Source organism: Natator depressus, chromosome 6, assembly GCF_965152275.1.
Source record: "Natator depressus isolate rNatDep1 chromosome 6, rNatDep2.hap1, whole genome shotgun sequence".
Lineage (NCBI taxonomy): Eukaryota > Metazoa > Chordata > Testudines > Cheloniidae > Natator > Natator depressus.
Window position 1 is genome coordinate 110083245 of NC_134239.1, and position 22344 is coordinate 110105588.

A 22344-nucleotide genomic window follows, 5' to 3' on the forward strand; every position below is an offset into this window, starting at 1 on the left:
AGGCAATTTATCCCAGTGCTTAACCACCCTGAAAGGGAATTTTTCCTAATATCCAACCTAAACCTCGCTTGCTGCAATTTAAGCCCATTGCTTCTTGTCCTATCCTCAGCAGTTAAAAACAGCCATTTTTCTCCCTCCTCCTTGTAACAACCTGTTATGTACTTGAAAACTGTTATGACCCCTCTGTCTTCTCTTTTCCAGACCAAACCCATTTTTTTATCTTCCCTCATAGGTAATGTTTTCTAGACCTTTAATCATTTTTGTTGCTCTTCTCTGGACTTTCTCCAATTTGTCCATCTTTCCTGAAATGTGGTGCCCAGAACTGGACACAGTACTCCAGTTGAGGCCTAATCAGTGTGCTGTAGAGCAGAAGAATTACTTCTTGTGTTTTGCTTACAACACTCCTGCTAATACATCCCAGAATGATGTTTGCTTTTTTTTGCAACAGTGTTACTCTGTTGACTCATATTTAACTTGTATCTAAACTGTATTCATAACTACTTATTGCTGATTTTCTCATTCTACTGCTCTAGAATTTCTTTTTAATTATTAGAATTTCAGTGAGAGTATAGTAGCTTACAAGCCTGTCAGGTGCAATCTTTCCTTTGTTCAAAGGAGACCGTCTGCCCAAATAGTATGAGGAGAAAATTTAACACCCATTTTTTTCTGCTAGTACATTGTAAACATCCATGAGAACTTGAAATGTCCTATTACACTTCTTACTGTATTTATTGCTAGGAAGTAGTGATACTATGAAATCTCTAGTGAAAGTTCAAAGCAGCTTTAAGAGAAAAGTATACACAATTTCTAGTATAGCAATATCTGTCAACACAAAGGGTTTTCCGATTACTTATTTAATGGGGTTAATCAAAATGCTGGTGTAAAGCTTAGTCATGTATAATCTCAAAGTTTTAAAACATTTAGTGCTTTTGAAAGGGGCTGGTTTGACAGCTCGAGAGCACTGAACTGCTACCACAGCAGGCTCAGTGGCTGTGGAAGCTTCTCCATGCTGTCCTGCCCACCCTGTGGAGGGCCATCCCTGTCCTGGAGGGACCACTTAGGAGTGAAGCAGTAAATATTTCCATGATCATTCAATCTTTGGCATGTCAGAGAATAAGGGCTCCTCTTTCACCTGTTAGTTTTGGGCTAACAGTCATCTTATTGTAGCTGGCAGAAGCAGATCTAAGGGTGCTTATAAACAGCTCTACAATTTGTGTAATAGTTTCAGAACTTATAGTTTTTCAACATAGGAAAGTCATATTGTAAGAACAGAGAGAGGCATTTTATTGTTTGGGCAAAGTGAGAATAAGCTGGATATAGTAATACTTCTAGATTTGTATATATTCACTATAACAAAACCTACTTCATTAAGGAACTGACTCTGCCATTGGTTTAAATAGCCGCAGAACTCTCATGCCACAGTGGTACATTTTCAGATCTTCGTAATTGCCTATGCCACCCTGAAACTTCAGAAAATCTGTGTGGTATGTACACAAGGAAAATACAGAACATGTTTTGTTTCTGATTTTGTGTATTGTGACAGTTCAAAACAGAAGTAGCAAGACTTTCAGTGGGTGTCAAGTTTGGTGTCAGAGGAACGATGGTTCAAGGGTGAGGGCTCTAGCCTAGGGCTCCTGTGACCCAGGTTCAGTTCCCTGTTCCACTGCAGTCTTCTATGTGAACTTAGGCACAGATCCTCAAAGGTATTTAGGCACCTAACTCCCATTGATTTCAACTGAATTCAAATAAATACCTTTGAGGATTTGGCCCTTAGCCTCTCTCTACTTTGGTTCCCTATGTGTAATCTGGGGATAATAGCACATCTAAAATTGTGAGGTGTTCAGATACTACAGCAAAGGAGGTAATACAAGTACCTTATTGTTTTATATCAACCAAGAGGAGGAGTGACAAACGAAACAAATTTAAATACAAACAGAGGAAAAACAGATTTTAATAACCTTATAAAAATACAACATATAATTAATCTGTCAGTTTGTTGCTGCTTCAGTGTCACATGAGTATCATTAGAAGGAGTCTTAAACGCTACACTTGTCTATGTCCTGTTTCCAGCAACATGCTTTCTAGCAGTAGTTTACTGCTGTTTTCAATATAGGGCTGGTACAACCAAGATGATAAATAAACCATCATAAGATCTTGGTCAGCAGTATGAGCAATCTCTTGCGCAATCGTTTGCTTAAGTCGTAGTTCCTTCTTGTACATTTCAGTGAGCTTGAAAGAAATCTCATCTGAAATGGATTGAACAATTATACACACTATTTCTAATCATATATAAGCAACTCTGAAAATAATCAATACTTGTTATACTAATCATTTTTTTAAAAAATAGCTATTACAGTATACAAGCTTTTATAACTAGCCCCTCTTCTTTAGGTAAGTCAGCCATCCTGATCTTTACAAGAGTTAACAGTCCTCTTCATTGCAATATGAAATGCAAATTTATTGCTCATGTATTGGATATATTTCTACCACACAGATGTATAAAATCCCCTTTTATTTCTACATCTCAACAGCAGTGTCTTAGAACCAGCTATAAAAATGGTACTATTTTAAGCCATTTCTTTAAATGAACATCCTTTAAAAATGTAAAGGTCTTATAATACCTTGAATAAAAATTCTGCATAAATGTTCTGGATACCTTGATATTTTTGGGCAACCAAACCATAATCTGCATACTATAGACCCAACCCAAATAGTGCAAGTGCATGAGCATCAGGAAGTAATGCTGATGTGTTTAACTAACTACACTATTTGTGAGTGAAGAATAAAAGGTGAAAATAGTTTGAAACTGGAATGTTTGTCTAATGTACGGAGTTACTAGTAATGCTGGTAAGGATATTTTTTAAAATGTATCTGACTATTGTCCCTTGAATTGTTCAACCCAGTAAGTGAACAAAATATTTGACAATAAGGGGCCATGCCTGCATTCCTTGTTCACCCAAAATTTCCATGGAATTCAGCCAGAATTGTAGGTAAAATTATTACAACCACATTTCTTTGGACTTTTTCAATAAGAGAGGGTCCAGCACATCCCCTTTCCCCTGCCAGTCTTCTGGTTGGCAGATACCAAGACATGAGAATCCCACTATTCTAGGGCAGTGAACTGAGGAGCAGGGGACACACTGCACAAAATAACTGCTTCCAATTAATCAGAGAAATACATCTGTTGCCATTCAGTTCCTGAGTTCCAAGAGTTGTAAAACTGCAGTAATGCTGCTTGTCAGACAGATGCACTTCAAGCCTGGTAGGTTTTTTTTAGGTTGTTAAATAACTGGCAGGGCAGAGAAGGCCTCACCTATACTCTGTCACCAAGTGAATGCTGGAAGGATCTACATTCCCTATTTTTGGTGACAGAGAGCAATGAGCCTTCTCCTTCCTCAGTCTGTTCATCCTCTGGATCAGAGCCCGTTTAAAACTCTTCTGTAACTGACAATTAACTGAGGTGGGACTCCCATCTCTCACCTAAGAATAAGCCCCGTTCTACAAATTGGACTGTGAAATAGGACTCATTGCTTCCAGACAGCAGAGATTTTCGCTCTTTGTATAGGGAGTAGCTATTGCAGCTTTGACACTTCTAGCAGCTGCAGATGCTTGTTTTAACTGGATCTGTCTGTATGTCTTAACACTGTAATTATAATGTGTGAGTTGCTTTGCAATTTACATGAACTGTCAGCGGCGATAACCTCAGTCAGTGGTTCACAAACTTATTTGATTGTGCCCCCTTCTTTGTGGCTGTAGTTGTTTGTGCCCCCTCCCTTAGATACATATACTACTGCCCAGGGAGAATGAAGAACAGCAGCTGCTGGCTAGGCACCCAGCTCTGAAGGCAGCATTGTGCTAGCAGCGGTGCAGAAGTAAAGGGGGCAAAGTGATATTTGTCAATATCACTTTTCATGGCAGACTTCGTGCCCCATTGCGACCCTTACTTCTGCCTCACCAAGGGGCTGACAGCTGGAGCTGCTGCTATCTTCAGGTGAGGGACTGCGGGAGGAGGGGCAGGAGAGCCGGAACCTGGGCTACCTCCCAGTGAGGGCTGGAGATGGGGGGAAGAGGAGGGGAGAAGGAGAGCTCTAACAGTGGGGCTCCATCTAGCTCCTTTATCCCCTTCTCCCAGGTGTGCACAGCCCTTCTGCAGGAGCCCCAGCCGCCTGGGGCTAACAGCCAGGGCTCTTTTTTTGTTTGTTTTTTTTTGTTTTTTTTAAAGGCTCACATCTCCCTTGACGCATTCCCACACCTCCCTATGGAGGTGAGCCCCATAGTTTGAGAATCACTGCTTTAAGTTAATTGATGCAGTAACTTATCTATTGCTTATTCAGTTAGAAAGACAGACTCTCTCACTACAAAAGGCAAAGTTACAATCTTATCTAGATCAAAGTTAACGGGGCATATTTTTCAGTTCTTCTAAATTACTATTTCAATTTCAAATGACATCAAATGTCTTTTAAAATGCTCCTTATTGGGAAATACTAATGGATAACTTACAAGTAAACAATATTCTACTTACAGAAGTACGTAGTGGGCCATGTGTGAAAGAGTGGTATCCTGCAATCTCCACTTTCATAATGGTATGTTTCTAAGTCACAAACTCCTTTAGTAGTTGAACATAGTTTTTCCATTTTCAGTTGTATTTTTGCCTGAGAATGATGAGAGTTTCAAGTTAATAAACATTTGGGGCATTTTATGCTACTAAGATCTTACAAGTATTAACTATTAATGAAGTTCAAAACCACTTTGTGACTACCTCAACCAGATTCATGAAATTTCTAATTCACTTTTATGGCTGCAAACAATAGCCATTATATTATGGGGGGAAGGATAGCTCAGTGGTTTGAGCATTGGCCTGCTAAACCCAGGGTTGTAAGTTCAATCCTTAAGGGGGCCATTTAGGGATCGGGGCAAAAATCAGGGAGCAGGGAGCTTTAGCAGGGGGTGGACTAGATGACCTCCTGAGGTCCCTTCCAACTCTGATATTCTATGATTCTTTTAGTGGGACTAATATAGAGATTTCATGTGACAAACACTTGGTGTTTCAAACATTGCATGTACAGTTTATTTACTTCTATTTTGAATATTTCCCTATCTTTAGTTTTCTTTTTCAATCCTAAATCCAAGTTTACCACAGAGAAAGTTGGTAAAGCTCTGTCTCAATAGTCTTGTTTTTCTTCCTTTGTAACAATTTAGTACTGGTGAAAGGGGCTGGATTGAGAGTGAAAGTTGCTCTTTCCTACAGAACAGGTACAGCACAGGCACTGAAAGTGCAAGCTTCTCTGCCAACGTCCCCCAGCCTTAACCTGGTAGGACCACCTCTAGGTATGGAAAAACAGTTCAGTCTCTATGCCATTTCAATCTTTCACTCCCTCCGAAGACTGCCAATAATTAGGATAGTCAGTGCTAACTGCAGTGTGCGCACTTTTCCATACTAGTAGTCCTGAAGTATTAGAAAGGTAGAAGGGAATTAACTATTGTGCATTATCAAAGGTAACAACTGACAGAGCTAACCGATAGGTTTCAAAATGTAACCGTAAATAGAGAATCATCATTCAGTAGGTCTGTTTCTACTGGGTTCCTGAGGAATAGGTTCTTAACCCTATGCTATTTAATATTTTTATCAATGATGTGGAAGAAAACATAGAATCATCACTGATAAAGTTTGCAGATGACACAAAAATTGGAGGTGGGGTACATAATGAAGAGGACAGGTCACTGATTCAGAGCAATCTGGAGTGGTTGGTAAACTGGGTGTAAGCACACTATGCCTTTTAATATGGCTAAATGTATATACATCTAGGAACAAAGAATGTAGGCCATACTTTATAGGATGGGGGAAGGATGTGACTGAAAAAGATTTGGGGGTTGTAGAGGATAATCAGCTGAATGTGAGCTCCCGGTGTGACACTGTGGCCAAAAGAGCTGATGTGATCCGGGGATGCATAAACAGGGGAATCTGAGGAGTAGAGAGGTTATTTTATCTCTGTATTTGGTACTGCTGTGACTGCTGCTGGAATATTGTGTCCTGTTCTGATGCATGTCATTCAAGAAGAATGTTGATAAATTGGAGTGGGTTCAGAGAAGAGCTACAAGAATGATTAGAAAACCTGCCTTATAGTGACTGAGCTTTTTGAGTCCATCTGTTTAGCTTAACAAAGAGATGGTTAAAGGGTGACTTGATTATAGTCTGTAAGTGTCTACACAGGGAATAAATATTTTAAAAGGGCTCTTCAATGTAACAGAGAAAGGTATAACATGACCCAGTGGCTGGAAGCTGAAGCTAGACAACTTCAGACTGGAAATAAGGTGTAAAATTTTAATGGTGAGAGTAATTAACTACTGGAACAATAAACTAAGGGTCTGGTGCATTTTCCATCACTGACAATTTTTAAATCAATATTAAATCAAGATCTTTTAAATCATAAAAGATATGCTCTAGGAATTATTTTGGGGAAGTTCTATGGCCAGTGTTATACAGGAGGTAGATGATCACAATGGTCCCATCTGGCTTTGAAATCTATGAAACCATTAATAACATCATTAAGGCTGGTAGCAGCATCTTACAGTAAAGAATTTAGTAGCATCATAGTCATGCTGTAAACTCCTGAATATATATGGTACATATGATTACAAACAGTGGAAAATAAAGTATGTATATATGTATTGTCTAATCCACCACAAGATGCTTAGACTTTAATTGCTCAACAGGAATGACAACTTACTTACTTACATCAGTGCATTTAATGGGCTAAGTCATGGCAGTAACTCAAACTAAGAAACAGAAGCATTAGTCTTACTTTCTCCAGAGAACCAAACTTGATGGGGAATCTGGAGTATTTTCCTGCTTATACCAATCATTGGAATTTTCTCCAGTTTGCACAGAACTACTCAATTTATCATCATACCAATATCATTTTAATAGGCATTTTTCTTTATAGCTAAGGGATATTAAAGTTATTCTAATTAAGAAATAAAATTCAGAGTAAGTTAACATGAAATTATTTCTGCAAAGTGAAAAGGCTGTACATTTTGTCTTTTGATTTGTATTACTTTTTCTCTATTTTTAATTTAGGTTAACTATACCATTCTGAAGGTATGAACTACTATTACAGTAGGAACATCACTTATCTTTACCTGTATCGGCTATTTCCAAAATTATTGAGGTGACCATTCATAACAGTGTGTCCACTCATTAAGTAGGTTAGATAACAAATATCCACTCTGTTCCCTAAAGAGATGGGAGCTGTAACACAGAACTGGAAGATTGGAAACTGAATTATGTCCAATCAAACAAAATATAGTTCTTAGGTTGTGTTTACACTGCTTTCAGAAATATGAATACAACATGTGGACATACCCATGCTAACTTTATTTAGCTAGCGTGAATAATAATAGCAGTGAAGCTGTAGCTGCATGGGATTGCTGGTCCTGTATGTACACAGGGTCCCAGGTGGGGTTGTACAGCCTGTGCAGCTGTGCTTAACTGCTATTGTTACTTGAACTAGATTAAAGCTAGCTTGGGTAGCCTATACGTGCTGCAATCACACCTCTAACTGCTGCATAGATATGCTTATGCTTATTGATATGCTTATTGATACCACATCATATTAGGTCTGAACTGTTCTATCCTCTTTCTAACTTGATGTTTGTTTTGTTCTGAAGATGTGGAAAGTTTAGGATTAGAATAGACAATAGGTACAATATTGGCATTGTATTATTTTGCAGAATATTTTTTTAGGGAATATACAGTTTGAAAGATCAACAAATGAACATTACCATGTTTTCCAAGGTCCCAAGCAATTCTGCACAGAACATCTCAAGTTCTTCATTATAGTCTGGAGACAGCTTTCCACAGTCAGAGGCAATGTTGTCACATTCTACCTCCAGCTTGTTATCTTTAAATCTAAACAAAAGCATATATTAGTGCAAATACCTCTGCACACCTTTACTCACATAGACTGTAGGAATTTAAAATCTATGCTATCCTCTATACTACTAACAAAAGGCTTGAGACTACAAGCCCTTTCTCACATGAGTAGTACAAAGGAATTGCTGTACAGGATTAGATGAGTGGTTTAGCTAGTTCAGTGTTCAACTGTGGCTAGTACCAGATGGTTCAAAGTACAAGAACCCTACCTTAGGCAATTAAGGAATAGTCTGTCCACCAGGAAAAGGAAAGTTTCTTCCTAATGCCCATTAGTTACAGGTTGTCTTATGTTCTGAAGCAGGCATTATGTCCCTTCCAAAGTTATTGGCTTTTTAAAAACTTTACTACTGTAATTTTGTTATTTATGTGAATGGCCAGTCCCTTTTTTAATCCTGCAAAGCTCTTGACCTCAGTGATATCTCGTAACATTGACTTGTGTATTAGAGAAAACTCACCCGAGTAAGCGTTTGTAGGCTCAAGCTCTAATTTTGTAATTCAGCATTTTAAATATTTAATATTTGTTTATTATTTGTATGAATAAAAACATTTTGCTGCAAATACAGCTCTTATGAGGTTATCAATTTTTATCTTAAACAGCCTTACCTGAATTTCAATATTTTGATTTTATACAATCACAAAATGCTAGTGGTATAGAATATGAAGCCTGTCCACCCTGTTTTTTTTTTTTTTGGTAAAGCTGCCCAATCAGGAAAACAAACCAGTTTCACAGTAAAAGTGACCTCTACATTGTCATTATTTGCAAGCCCTGTTAACATACTCACTGTGTGCCAATTTTCAAGTTTACAATTTTGTTTGCAGTACTAAACCCATTATTATTCAGGGTCTCCCATTTCATCATTAAATTATGCCAGTCTGCTGCGTTATCTTTAATTTTTCTTGCACTGACAGATAAAACAGGTCTTTTTGGAGCAACAGCTGCAGGACTCTTTGTTGCTTTAAAAAAAAAAAAGAGAGAGAAAATGCAAACCGGTAAAAATCTACAATAACAAATCAATTAACTGTTTTATGTTGTCATTACAGCTGTATGTGGCTGCATGCAGTATTTTCCTTGCTGTTCTGTTCCTGAATGCTGACTTAGTAAAATGTAGTTTACAGGCACCCTACTAACTTTAATCATAAATAAAGTTTCTAGCCTGTCAACCTTTCACCATCAGTGTAAAATAACCACATTCTTAGGGTATTGAAAAAAATAAACTGCATGTTGAGGTATTCCATTAAAACACCTAACTAATGCTGTAAAACCACTAATAAGCAATCCTATAGTATTTTGCCAATACAAGTAATGGCTATGTTTTCTGAAGTCATATTTTAATGTAGCACTTCTTGGCAAGAAGTCACTAACTCTGTTAGGACTCAGTCCTTTTCATGTAGTGGTCTCTATCATGAATATTTCAGTACGTTTGCCCAGGCCAGGATTATGTGTGAAATCCTGGCACTACTGCAGGCAATGGGAGTTCTGCCATTGACTTCAATAGGGCCAAAATGTCACCTTATATTTTTTACAGGATTTTAATGACTGCAAGGCTTTGATGTTGCAAAAATTTATATACATGATTAATTTTACACAGGTGAGCACCAATGGAACATTGATTCGATGGAACTACTCATCTATGTAAAAAGAAAAGGAGTACTTGTGGCACCTTAGAGACTAACCAATTTATTTGAGCATAAGCTTTCGTGAGCTACAGTTCACTTTATCGATGAAGTGAGCTGTAGCTCACAAAAGCTTATGCTCAAATAAATTGGTTAGTCTCTAAGGTGCCACAAGTACTCCTTTTCTTTTTGCGAATACAGACTAACACAGCTGCTACTCTGAAACCTGTTATCTATGTAGTTACTCATATTTGCAATCATTGCAGATTCAAATGATAACCTATTTCTGTCCTCAACTTTGCTGTTCATCACATAAACAGTTTCTGGACATTAGCAAAGCAAGCTCAGATTTCAGAGGTAGTGCCTCTAGTAATAATAATGTTATTTATAAACATACACTGGGTGTGACCGTACATACAATTGATGCTAATTCTCTACACAGCTAAATTATTTTTCATCTAAGGATCTCAAAGTGCTTCACGAACATTAAAACTAACAACCCTGACACTTTAATGCTAATTTGTTAAAATACAATATTAACAGCCAAGGAAGCGAAGGGCGGGGGGGTGGGGTGGGGAGTAAGAAACTTTTAGAAGGCCCCTCATTTTTGAAGACTCTGTGGTTTCAGTGTGGCCACCCCGCTGAACGTTACGCACAGGAAGAGTCCCATCCCCTTGGCTTCACGCTGCTGCGCGGGCTGACGGCTCCGCGGGATCGAGGCCCCAGAGTCGCAGCCCGCGCTGGCTGATTTCCTTCACGTTTGAAAATGTAACGGTAATAACGGAATATCACTAACGAAATGCGCGTGCAGCCTGGCTCACGTGCCCCGGGAAGGGCGGCGCCAGAACCGGGCTTACCATGAGAAGGCAGCGCCCCTGTGCGCGCACGCGGCGGGTACCCGACCCCCGGCGCTGGAGACAGACACCCACCCCTCCTCCCATGGGCTCCAGGCCTCGCTCACCTGCCATGTCCCGAGCCCCGCCGCGATAGGGCCCCCGGCCGGGCCGCGCCCCGCCTTCCCTCGGAAGTGCGCTCACGTCCGGCCCCGCCCGTCCTGGGCCCAGCCGCCGTCGCTCAGCCGCGCCCGGTCCGGCGGCTTAGTCTTCCCTCTCCGGGGGGCCTCGGAGAGGCAGCCTCCGCCCGGCTGGGAGACATGAGGGCCCCGGCCCCTTGCTGAGGTGAGTCAGGCAGCCGCCGCTCAGGGCTTCTCCTCACGCCTCCACCCCTTCTCTCCATCAGCCCTTCCCCCAGCCGCCCCTTTTCCCTTCCTCTGCCCCCCACGTCCCCCTGCCCCCTTACAGCTCTGTCGCTGGGGCTCCGGCAGAGGCTGAAATAGGGAAACTCCCCACCCCAGGACTCCCCTCTGCTGTTGGAAAGAGCCTAAGAGGTGGGGGTCGCTCGCCCGCCCCTCTGCGAGGCTGGGGATACTTGCACCCGCTTTAAACGCTGCTTCCCTCGGTGAGCAAAGGGCCTGGAGGCGCTTGGGAGCCCCGCTTCATTTCATCCTTCTGCAGCCCTGTGAAGCTGCTGCTCTGCGGTTTGCTGCCTGTCGAGCTCCCCGCATGGGGAATCTGTTGCGCATGGCCGGTACCGGTGTGGTGGTCCGGATTCGGCTAATCCGGTAAACTATCCGGCAAACATTGTAAAACCTGGGGTGGCGTTAGGAGGGTGGATGCGGCGCGGTTGTAACCGTGTCGGTCCCAGGATATTAGAGAGAAGCTGGGGGAGGTAATACCCACAGAAGCTGGTCTAGTAAAGATATTACCTCGCCTCCCTTGGCTTGCTAATTAGAAAGATGCCCACTTTTTATTTTTTCGGAGGGTGGAGTGGGAAACTTCTTTTTTTTAAATTTGAGAATTAAATACAAAGAAAATGAAATCAACTTCCTAACCAAATTTTCTGCAGTGTGTCTTAAAACAGTTTGCAGAGTGTGGGGATGGAGGCAGGACAGTGAATGCCAAGCTATTTAATGGCAGGTTTCAGAGTAGCAGCCCTGTTAGTCTGTATTCGCAAAAAGAAAAGGAGTACTTGTGGCACCTTAGAGACTAACCAATTTATGTGAGCATAAATAAGCTATTTAATAATAGTTTAAAATGTGCTGACTTGTGCTTATTTTTATGAATAAGAAATTTAGTTAGTTTATAAAGTCTTGTAACATGGTTGGGACATCACAACAAGGTTGCTGCTGTAGTTAAAGCCACAAATCGGGAAGTTATTTTAAGCTAAACTGTAAATAAACTTTGCATGCCCACTTTCATAAATGTAATTCCCAGTTCTTAGGTCACATGAGTGCTTTTAAGTAACATTTGTTACTTTCCTTAGTGTCTCTGCAAAAAGATTTTGTGGGGGAGAACTATTGCAATTTGACATGGGCTAGAGGATTAGAGTGGACAATATGAGCTATAGGTAATTTATTATTTTAAGTATGGAAGCTTAGTTTTTGTTCAGCTGCTGTCATACGTACAACACAATAACACTGAAATGTTTTTAAAGTTGCTAGTTTTTTTGTAAACACCTTAGAAATGAATGATTATGAAAAAAAGTGATATTGCAAACTAATGCCATGATGCTGCAACCTCTTATGCATGTGCTTACCTTTAAGCTCATGAGTAATTCCACTGAGTTCAGTAAGGCTATTGACGTAAGTAAAGTTAAGCATTCTGTAAGTTTCAGTAGGATTGGAATCTAAATACACTGTGGAAGTGTCCAAAGATGGGGACTGTTAATTGTACTTGTGATTTGTTTGACTCCTTCAAATACTCACAGTATCAGTCTTGTGAATGTGAGGGTTCATTTCTTTAAGATTAAAATAATCTTGAGTAGTTTGAAGTTTAGTTTTTCAGTTAATATTTTTTTGAACCAATTGAAAGGATGGTGATGTAGTTATTTGTGCAACAGGACAGTATTTCTACGCTTTCATGCTTTTTGAATCTCTGTATCTTTGTTTCAGGTGGTGAATATGCATTGCCTGTGGGGGTACAAGGTGGACTACTCTAAAAGCTCTTGTCAATGAGCATTTTGTATTATATAAAAATATATTTACACATAGTTTGGATTTATAACTAGCAAGCCAAACATAAATAAAAATCTTAGTAACATCTTTATATATTAATTTTGTCTAAATCTAGGCTTCCACTGGCTCTTTAAACACACACAACAGTGGAAAGTCTGCAACCTTTTTGAAATTTTCTGAGGCGACACTTTTAAAACCATTGACAGTATCCTGATGCTAGAACTGTAAGATTTTTGAAGACTACATTTTAAATGGGATGTAAACTATTGATTTAAAAAAAAAAAAAAAAGTAGGTGCCAAATCTGAAAACCTAATAATGAGCGCGTAGGGGCACAAGTTGAGTTGCCCCTTAAATAATTTGGAAAACTATTTTATTACCATTTATACTCTTATAGTGCACAGAGGCCCCAGTTGAGGCTAGGGCCCATTGTACTAGGTGCTGTGCATATACATAACAAGAGATGGTCCATGCCCTAAAGAACTTAAATCTAAATAGACAAAACAAAGGGTGAAAAAGGGGAAATATTATTGTACAGACCGGGAACTGAGGCACAGAGAGATGCAATAATTTCCTTGCGGTCCCAAAATCTGTGGCAGAGCATGGAATCAAACCCTCATCTCCTGATTCCCAGTCTTGTGCCTTAATTACAAGATATCTTCCTTTTCACTGTTTCACAGCTGTTGAGCCAGAGTCCCCATTATGGAGACTAGAGAAGTAGTACTGAGAAGTAATGGCCAGAGATACTGCCTGTAGTTTTTGTGGATGGAAGAGGAGGGAGCGCCTTTTCTTCATGGGGCTGTGCAATGCATCATAAGTAAGGTTAAGATTTATTCATGGGTATTTTTAGTAAAAGTCATGGACAGGGCCCGTGACCTGTCCATGACTTTTACTAAAAATATATATACCCTGACTAAATCTTGGGTACTCTGGAGGCGGGGCTCCAGGGGCGCTCTGAGGGGTGGATGCACATGGTGGCCTGACACTGCCCCAGCAGTGAACGGTGCAGCTGGCCCTGTGGTCAGTGGCACCGGCAGCTACAGAAGTCACTGAGGTCCCGGAAAGTCACAGAATCTGAGACTTCTGTGACCTCCGTGACAGACCTGCAGCCTTAATCGTAAGGCACTTCATGTTTCTTATATTTCCACTGCAGAATCTCTTATTTACCCTGCTCTGATTTGTCACATATGGCAATCATGTTCTTGAAAATGACAATTGCTGATTCCACTGAATATGCAGAACCATTCCTAAAATTGGTCTGGGAAAACAGGTTATGCCAACCATTTGTCTTCAGTTTCCCTGATACTATTAATGAAGGGGGAAAGTACTGTGTATGCTCATTCATAAGCTGAATTTTTTTAGTAAAAAAGGGAAGCACCAGAGAAGGGGGTTGGTTTATGAACCGGTACAGAGAGGGAGAGGTGGGACACAGCCCCTCCCCCCAACAGAGGGCGCAAAGAGAGGCAGCACAGCCAGCAGAGCTAGAAGGGAAGAGGCAGGAACAGAGTCTGTCCGCTTCTGGCCACGCTGCTCTCCCCCCAGCCTCCGAAGCAGCTGCAGCTCCAGGGCTGGCAGGCTGCAGCTGTGCTGCTTGGTCCCGCCCGCCGGAGCACGCTGCGGCCATGCCGCCTGGCCCAGCTCGCTGGAACATGCTGCGGCCGCACTGCCCAGTCTGGCCCCCTGGAGCTGCTCCATCCAGGCCAGAGACATCCTTCCCAGATAAGGTGGGAAGGGATGGGATGGGGAGAGTGTGGGGGTCCTGGGGTGGGGTCATGTGGGGGGTGGTCACAGGGGTTACTCCCCTGACCCCCAGCTTCTCCCCACCACCAAAAAAATTTCCCTGACACTTGCTGTCCCGGCCTGCCAGGGTAAGGAACTGGCAGGCCAGGACACTTTGTTTACTTAGGTTTACCTCCGGGCCTGCGGACGCTCAAGGTAAACAAACCATCTCAGCCCGCCAGTGGCTTATCCTCATGGCCTGGGAGCCAAAGTGTGCTGACCCCTGAATTATAGGGTTTGCTTATGAATGGGTCATAAAAATTTTCCATTTTTACTTATCCATATGGGGGGGGGGTTCTAAACAAAGTGGCTTATGATTAAGTATATACGGTAGATACAAATGCTGTCCTCGAATAATCAATAAAGAAAAGAAAGCATGTGTGGCCCAAAGATCGCTGTCCAGTAATTTAAACTCAAGCTGTATGTTTGAAACTTGATTCTCCTCTGTCTTGAGCTTTTATGTTTGTGCAAAGAGGGTATAAAATATGGCCATTTTGATTGTGGAGTGTTTTATACTTTTACATTCATTTTTCACAGAGGTAAGTGATTGTGCAAGGCAGTGATGATTGGGCCCATTTGTTTAATAACCTACAAAACAAACACACATTTTCATTGTTTAAAAAAAACAAATGAGGGCTCTTCAGCTTTGGAGTACCTCAAAGTCCTGTAGTACCTTAAAGTGAAGCTGAACTGTGTAACTACTAGAAAATGAAACTGCCTAAACTGTTTTTAATTGTGCAAGCCAAATGTAGCACAAAGAGTCAAAAGTAGATTTGTTTTTCTGATAACTATTACTTTTAACAATCTTGGGTTGAGGTAGGAATTCATGTAAAGGACTGAGGAGGAGACTTCTAATCTGATTTCTTCCTCTGTACATTAAGCCACCACTATCCTCCAGCTCAAAAACAAATAAACACACACTACTAAAACAGCAACAAAAACTTCCCTGGTAGTCATGGATCCCAAAATTCTTCTAGTCCTGACTTTGCCATTTACTTGTTGTGTGGTCCAGAACAATTAGTTTAGGCACTGCTCGTGCTAACTGTTTCAAGCAGGTGTACCCCTGCACCCATGCAGATGGCCCAGGGGTCTTCTCAGGTGGGACAGCTTGCAGGATCAAGGCCACTTTCAGATTCTCAGCCTATAAAGTAGGGGGGAAATAATATTCAAATATCTCACAAGGGTATTGTAAGATGATAAACTAAACCTCACAAGCACAAACACTGCTGATGTACTTTTTATAAACACTTCTTAAATTATAAAATGAACTATGACTTGTGTTGGAGAAAGCCAAAGTGAATTCTCAGAAGTTCTGTCTTAAGACATAGTGCCTGAGCCAATCCTTACTTTCATGAATAGTTTCACTGGAGTCAGTGGGAGAACTCATATGAGAGCAGTTTGTCACAAAGGCCCAATAATCTGTGATAGTATTGTTTAATATTTGAATGTAGAACAGAGTCTCTGGAGACTTTTATAGTATTTTTAAGTAAGATAACGTTTTCATATGGCATCACTGGGTGTGTATGGCCCTATTCAAACTATAACAATATGCAAGGTGAAACCCTGACTCCATTGAAGTCAATGGTAAAATGCCATTGTCTAAAGTGGGGCCAGGGGTTTCACTTGCAGTTCCCATCTCAAGGAGACTTTGATTTAGGTAGATGGGTAAACTAGTAAAAATCTCATGGCAGGATGGGAATACAGCAGTTGGAGGGGGAGGAGATGTTGCTTTGTAGGTTGTGTGACAGGTTCAGTCACGGAGACCTCCTTGGGACTGTCACCTGATGTACCGAAATGATCTCTGAGCCCATTTTCTCTGTCAGCTGGGGACTCCAGAACCCTGCCTTGTTGAGCCGGACATGCTAGTCTGCTGCAGCACAGACCCAGGTCTGAACCACACCCCCAAAGCTGCAGGCTTTAACTGAAAACCACTCAGCAGGTTACCTATCTCCAGCACCCAGATACCCAGCCCCCAATGGAATCCAAACCCCAAATAAATCTGTTTTACTCTGTATAAAGCTTATTCATTGGAAGTGAGCTGTAGCTCACGAAAGCTTATGCTCAAATAAATTTGTTAGTCTCTAAGGTGCCACAAGTCCTCCTTTTCTTATTACCCACAGGCTGGCCCCCACGTCCTCAAGAAGGCTTGCAGGTAAATAAACCATCGACAACCAATTGTCCTAGTCAATGGGAGCCATCAAGAGTCTAAGCTACCATTAATGGCCCACACTTTGCATAATTACAATAGGACCTCAGAGTAATACTTCATATTTGTAGTTTCAGATACAAGAATGATACATGCATACAAATAGGATGAACACACTCAGTAGATTATAAACTTTGTAATGATACTTTACAAGAGGCATTTTGCATAAAGCACAATTCAGTTACATTATATTCGCACTCATTAGCATATTTCCATAAAACATATGCAGTGCTCTGTCACAGGTTGCATAAACTGTTTTCTCACATCTTGTTTATTTTAATGGATTTGTTTTCAATAATATTTTAAACAATAGTTGGGCTTGAGCTATAAGGTTGAAATGGAGAATTAGCGATGGAAATCAAGCCAAAAAAAGTGAATTTTGTAAGAGTAAGTGTTTCAGGGTCCAAAGATAGCACACTGAATTCTGGTGGGAAAATATCAGCAAAATAAAATCTTGAAAATTGAGACACCAAAATCATTCATAGTAATGGGGATGTTAAAATGGTGATCAGTATTTTTTAAAAACTGAGTTTGTATAGCACTGTAATGTGTATGGTGCTTCCCAACAGTGTGCCAAACAAATAACATTTCCTTTCCTCAAAAAACATACAGTACAGGCACAATTGGATACATACTGTACATGTGTATGGTCCCTATCACTAGAATGCTTCACAGAATAGTTGAGGTTTTAGACATTTTTAGAATTTTTTAAATCCACTTTTTATTATATTCTTAGAGCTAACCTTTTTTTTTTCTTTAAGCTTCAGAGTTGTGTTTTTGGGATCATATAGCAACCTTTCTTCTCCCCAGAAATCAAGAATTCCTGACCTAAACAGCTGCAAATATTTTTGGCTGGATCAAAACTGTCTTATTAATCAAAATAGCCTCTGGTATAATAAAGTTGGAAACCTGAAGACTTCTGTTTTTTCCTATCTTTCAAAGTCATCCATGAGGAGAATAGTTGCTGCAAATAATAAAAAAAAAAAAACAAAACACTTGTGTGATCTTTTAAGCAGAAAGGCTTCAGTTTTTAATTGCATCATTTAGTATCTTGACATACCACATGAACGGGGAGACAGTTTCAGAAAGCAGCTGAGACAATTAGTACATTAAAATCATGATACATTAAAATCATCATACACTTAAACTCCAAGGGAAGCAAACTATGGCTTTTCCTTTCCTTTATTCCTGAGAAGATACCACATTCTCTTCTAAACATTCTATAAACTTCTTATTGCAGTATGAAGTTGGCAACCCAAACTCTTGTGTATGCTATTTTTTTTACTGCTTTCCCCATCACTTTTCTAAATGAAATAACTGAACAAATCTCTGGATGTGCCTGTCAAATTGGGAGTCTCCTCACTTTTTCAATTGCCCCATTGTTCCCACAAATTATCTTGCGAATATTTGTTCTTGTATTTACTTGCTAAATATTAAGACAATTTAAATATATACCTAATATAATTGCAGTTCTGTGGTGGGATTAAGGAATTGGATATAGACACCATTTAGTATAAAAGTCAAGGGACCCAAGCTTGCAGAGTTTCCTGTGCTCTTATTATAATTCATGAAAACTGAGAACACTCAGTGCTTTTAGGTTTGATCCCAGTGTTTACACGAGTCTTTCTCCTGCATGTACTTGCATGTTTTGTTCTGTGCCATGCAGTGAGCACTTAGTTCTTTTAATCTTATGCTAATCTGATTTTACTCTTTCAGTAACCAAATAGGAATGAATTGTACCAGTCAGTTGATGCTTTTTCCTCTCTTTTGAGAGTGAAATGCTGCATTTGGGCTCAGTCTAGGCAGATATGTGCTGGTCAAGATTGGAGAGAAAATTGCTTATCAACTGTTGGGTAATTACAATGTACACCTGTCATAAATAGAAAGGGAAGGGTAAACCCCTTTAAAATCCCTCCTGGCCAGAGGAAATCTCCTCTCACCTGTAAAGGGTTAAGAAGCTAAAGGTAACCTCGCTGGCACCTGACCAAAATGACCAATGAGGAGACAAGATACTTTCAAAAGCTGGTAGGAGGGAGAGAAACAAAGGGTTTGTGTGTCTGTCTATATTTTGTCTTTGCCGGAGATAGACCAGGAATGAAGCCTTAGAACTTTTAGTAAGTAATCTAGCTAGGTATGTGTTAGATTATGATTTCTTTAAATGGCTGAGAAAAGAATTGTGCTGAATAGAATAACTATTTCTGTCTGTGTATCTTCTTGTAACTTAAGGTTTTTGCCTAGAGGGGTTCTCTATGTTTTGAATCTAATTACCCTGTAAGGTATTTACCATCCTGATTTTACAGGGGGGATTTCTTATTTCTAATTACTTCTATTTTTATTAAAAGTCTTCTTGTAAGAAAACTGAATGCTTTTTCATTGTTCTCAGATCCAGGGGTTTGGGTCTGTGGTCACCTATGCAAATTGGTGAGGCTTTTTATCCAACATTTCCCTGGAACGGGGGGGGGGGGGTGCAAGTGTTGGGAGGATTGTTCATTGTTCTTAAGATCCAAGGGTCTGGGTCTGTAGTCACCTAGGCAAATTGGTGAGGCTTTTTACCAAACCTTGTCCAGGAAGTGGGGTGCAAGGTTTTTGGGAAGTATTTTGGGGGGAAAGACGTGTCCAAACAGCTCTTCCCCAGTAACCAGTATTTGTTTGGTGGTGGTAGCGGCCAATCCAAGGACAAAAGGGTGGAATATTTTGTACCTTGGGGAAGTTTTGACCTAAGCTGGTAAAGATAAGCTTAGGAGGTTTTTCATGCAGGTCCCCACATCTGTACCCTAGAGTTCAGAGTGGGGGAGGAACCTTGACAACACCATTTGGCACTGATGGTAATATTGGCTCAATTTGAGCGGAAGTTTCTTGTTGTAGAATGATTTGTTATACTAAGTGAGGCTTTTTTTTTTTAATTGGTTGCTGTTTGTACCAAACTACAACTATTCTGTTAGTTCCTTTGGAAAGAATACATTTTAACTAAAGGTGTTTGTTGTTTTTCAGGTTTCCTTAGTGTGAAGTAAATGTGTTTATTCCAGCCTGTAAACTGTTGAAACTAACCCTTACCATGGCATCTGCAGCTCCACCAGTTACATTTAAGGAGTTTTGCCCCCTGTACGATCTCCTCAATGCCATTCCTACAAAGGTCCAAAAGGGATTTCGCTCCATTGTGGTGTACCTCACAGCACTTGATACCAATGGGGACTACATTGCTGTGGGCAGTAGCATTGGAATGCTCTACCTGTACTGCAGACATTTAAACCAGATGAAAAAATACAATTTTGAGGTAAAAATTAACTTTTTGTGCCTGGCTTTGTGATCAGAAGTTTTTCAATACTTTTTTAGATGTTGGTGGCAAATTAACACTTACAGATCTTTCCCTCAGGAAATTTATTTAATTAATTTTGTAATTTTGTTTGTCTTGTTTCAAAAGGGGAAGACTGAATCTATTACTGCCGTAAAGTTGTTGAGCTGCTTTGATGATCTTGTTGCTGTTGGTACAGCTTCAGGCCGGGTTGCAATTTTTCAACTTGTCTCTTCGTTACCTGGAAGAAACAAACAAGTAAATGTTAAATTTGGTTACAACTTCTTTGATGTTAAATATGATCTTCTTTGACCATATGTCTGTGTGGCTCTCACGGCAGATGTGTATGCTCGGAGTCATTTGTCTAGCAGTGTCCATCAGGCCTGCTCATGCCATCTGTACTGCCTCATGCTACCGTGTGAGGAGGTAAAGGGTGGGATGGCTGAAGCTCTTCCTCACTTCCTCTTACCACTGGCGGCAGTGAGATGTAATCTGGACTGTGTCCAACGTCACTTGCTTTTGATTTCCAGAATTCTTCTCTGGTTGAAGAAATGTCAAGTTCGTTTCTACCTTTCATTAATTTCTTCACTTGATTTTTTTTTTAATTGGTTGTTGTCCCTCACCCCCAAAAGGGAAAAGAAGCAGTTAGGACAGATTGGGGAAGCAGAGTGAGGTGCTTCAGGCTAACTGCTAGCTGTGGTGGATTCAAAACCCATTGGGTTCAAACCATTTTTTGCGATGAGCTAATACCCATCACAGATGAACATAGCAGATTCCTGTTCTGTTTTGGGGAAGCAGACATCCCCAAGAAATATGCTGCCTGCTACTTCTTCTCATCCCGCACCAGAAATCCCAAGATGTAAGACTCAAACTACTCCTCTTCGAGAAACCTCAGAGGGTAGCTTCTGATCCAGGAGTAGGCCATATCTTGGAACATTCTGGCTCTTCAGTATTCTATTAACAAGGCCAAATCTTTCAATCTGTCCCCAGGTCTGTTCATGACTATAGCTAGCCAGTACAAATGTCAGGCCATTTTATCCCAAAGACTTAAACCGTGTTACCCATTTTGAATCTTGCTGTGCAGTCAGCTGACTGATGTGACCTTCACTCTAGGAGAGCCCAAGTAGCAACCTCAGCATGCTTTTGCAACATACCAATATCCAAAAGCTGCTATGTGGCGCAACCTGCTCAGGTCTGTGTCAAGCGTTGTGCACAGGATTTGGCTGCCAGATCAGCCCCAAAGTTTAGGAGGGCTGTACTTCACTCTCTGTTTGACTAATGCAGCTGATAGTCCTCATGCCTGCCATCCTGAAGAGGATACTGCTTGCCGGATCCACACTGACACACAAACAAAGAAAAATGGTTACTTACCCTACAGTAACGGTGTGGTTCTTCAAGCTGATGTCAATGTAGATTCCACAACTTGCCCTTCATCCCTAGTTTTGGAGTCATCAGTTAACAAAGTCTTAATTTTGCAAGGGAACTGAAAGAGGGTTGTGGCCGCTTCACTCTTTATGCCCGTGTGCAGTTGTGATCCCACCAGACATTATTAGAAAAAAGGTTTTGAGCTTGTGTGCACACCTACAGTGGGATCCACAATTACATCATCATCTTGAAGAAACACAGTTACTGTAGGGCAAATAACTGTTCTTTCCTAATAAATGGTTGTATAATGATTTTGCACATCTAAAACAGTGAGGATCAGGAAATCCGTGTATAATGAAATATCTTGAGTATGTTGTTAATCACGTATTAATCTTATGAAAGTATTAATTTTTTTCTTCGGTAACATTCTTAAACAGAATGTGTTTGGTCAAAAACACTTCCATGCAATTCTTGATGTATGATTCAATTAAATAAAATTGCTGATTAGGAATGAAGATAACCTTAACTTTGTCAATTCAGAGCTAATACTTAAAGCTGAGTCACTGAATATGCCCAGGGTCTGTTTTCCTCCCTCCCCATTACTCTTTCTTGTGTTCCCTTGGTGTCAATTTGCAGCTTCGGAGATTTGATGTGGCTGGAATCCACAAAAGCAGCATCACAGCTTTAGCTTGGAGTCCCAATGGAATGAAATTATTCTCTGGTGATGATAAAGGGAAAATTGTTTATTCTGCTCTGGATTTAGACCAGGTAAATATTTCTTTTAGAGATTAGAATTCTGGTTTAAGACTTTCAGAAAGAGCGTTACTTAAATATTTAGCAGATGGGTAAATCTTCAGTTCTTCGTAGTCAAGTTTTTTATATGTAAGGCAAGAGGAGCACTGTGGTTTCTTCATCACAACTAATGTAGACAGTGGTCGTTTCCTCCCATTTTTACCTACTTTTGCATCTACTTCTCTCCCTCTCACCCAGTCATGCCCACCAACTTTGCCTGAAGTGGACTGGATGCAGCTTCCTTTAGAGTCCAACCAGTGCCCCTTTTTAATTCTCTGGTAAGGTTACTATTCAGCAATGCAAGGCACTTCCTTACCACAGTGATCCAGTGCTTTTCCAGAAGCACTTCATA

The 22344-nt window shown here is 40.5% G+C and overlaps 2 protein-coding genes across 3 annotated transcripts in view; one reads left to right on the forward strand and one right to left on the reverse strand.

Moving 5' to 3' along the window:
* Positions 1-1964: 1964 nt before the first annotated feature.
* CINP (cyclin dependent kinase 2 interacting protein) lies at positions 1965-10586 on the reverse strand. The gene is made up of 5 exons (XM_074956272.1): positions 10509-10586; positions 8716-8887; positions 7783-7909; positions 4523-4652; positions 1965-2246 (listed from the first exon to the last, which is right to left on the reverse strand). Exons 1-5 carry the CDS (start codon positions 10513-10515, stop codon positions 2044-2046), a joined length of 639 nt encoding a protein of 212 aa, XP_074812373.1. The 5' UTR covers positions 10516-10586; the 3' UTR covers positions 1965-2043.
* An 8-nt stretch (positions 10587-10594) lies between these two features.
* Positions 10595-22344, forward strand: part of TECPR2 (tectonin beta-propeller repeat containing 2) — a 66168-nt gene continuing 54418 nt past the window's right edge. Inside the window, exons 1-4 of one of the 2 annotated variants that reach the window (XM_074956268.1) lie at positions 10595-10725; positions 19535-19817; positions 19965-20093; positions 21837-21968. In XM_074956268.1, coding sequence (XP_074812369.1) covers positions 19599-19817; positions 19965-20093; positions 21837-21968 — 480 coding nt within the window. In that variant the 5' untranslated portion in view covers positions 10595-10725; positions 19535-19598. Of the gene's footprint in view, positions 10726-18215; positions 18397-19534; positions 19818-19964; positions 20094-21836; positions 21969-22344 lie in introns of those variants that run through there. The other variant, XM_074956269.1, reaches the window with a different exon arrangement.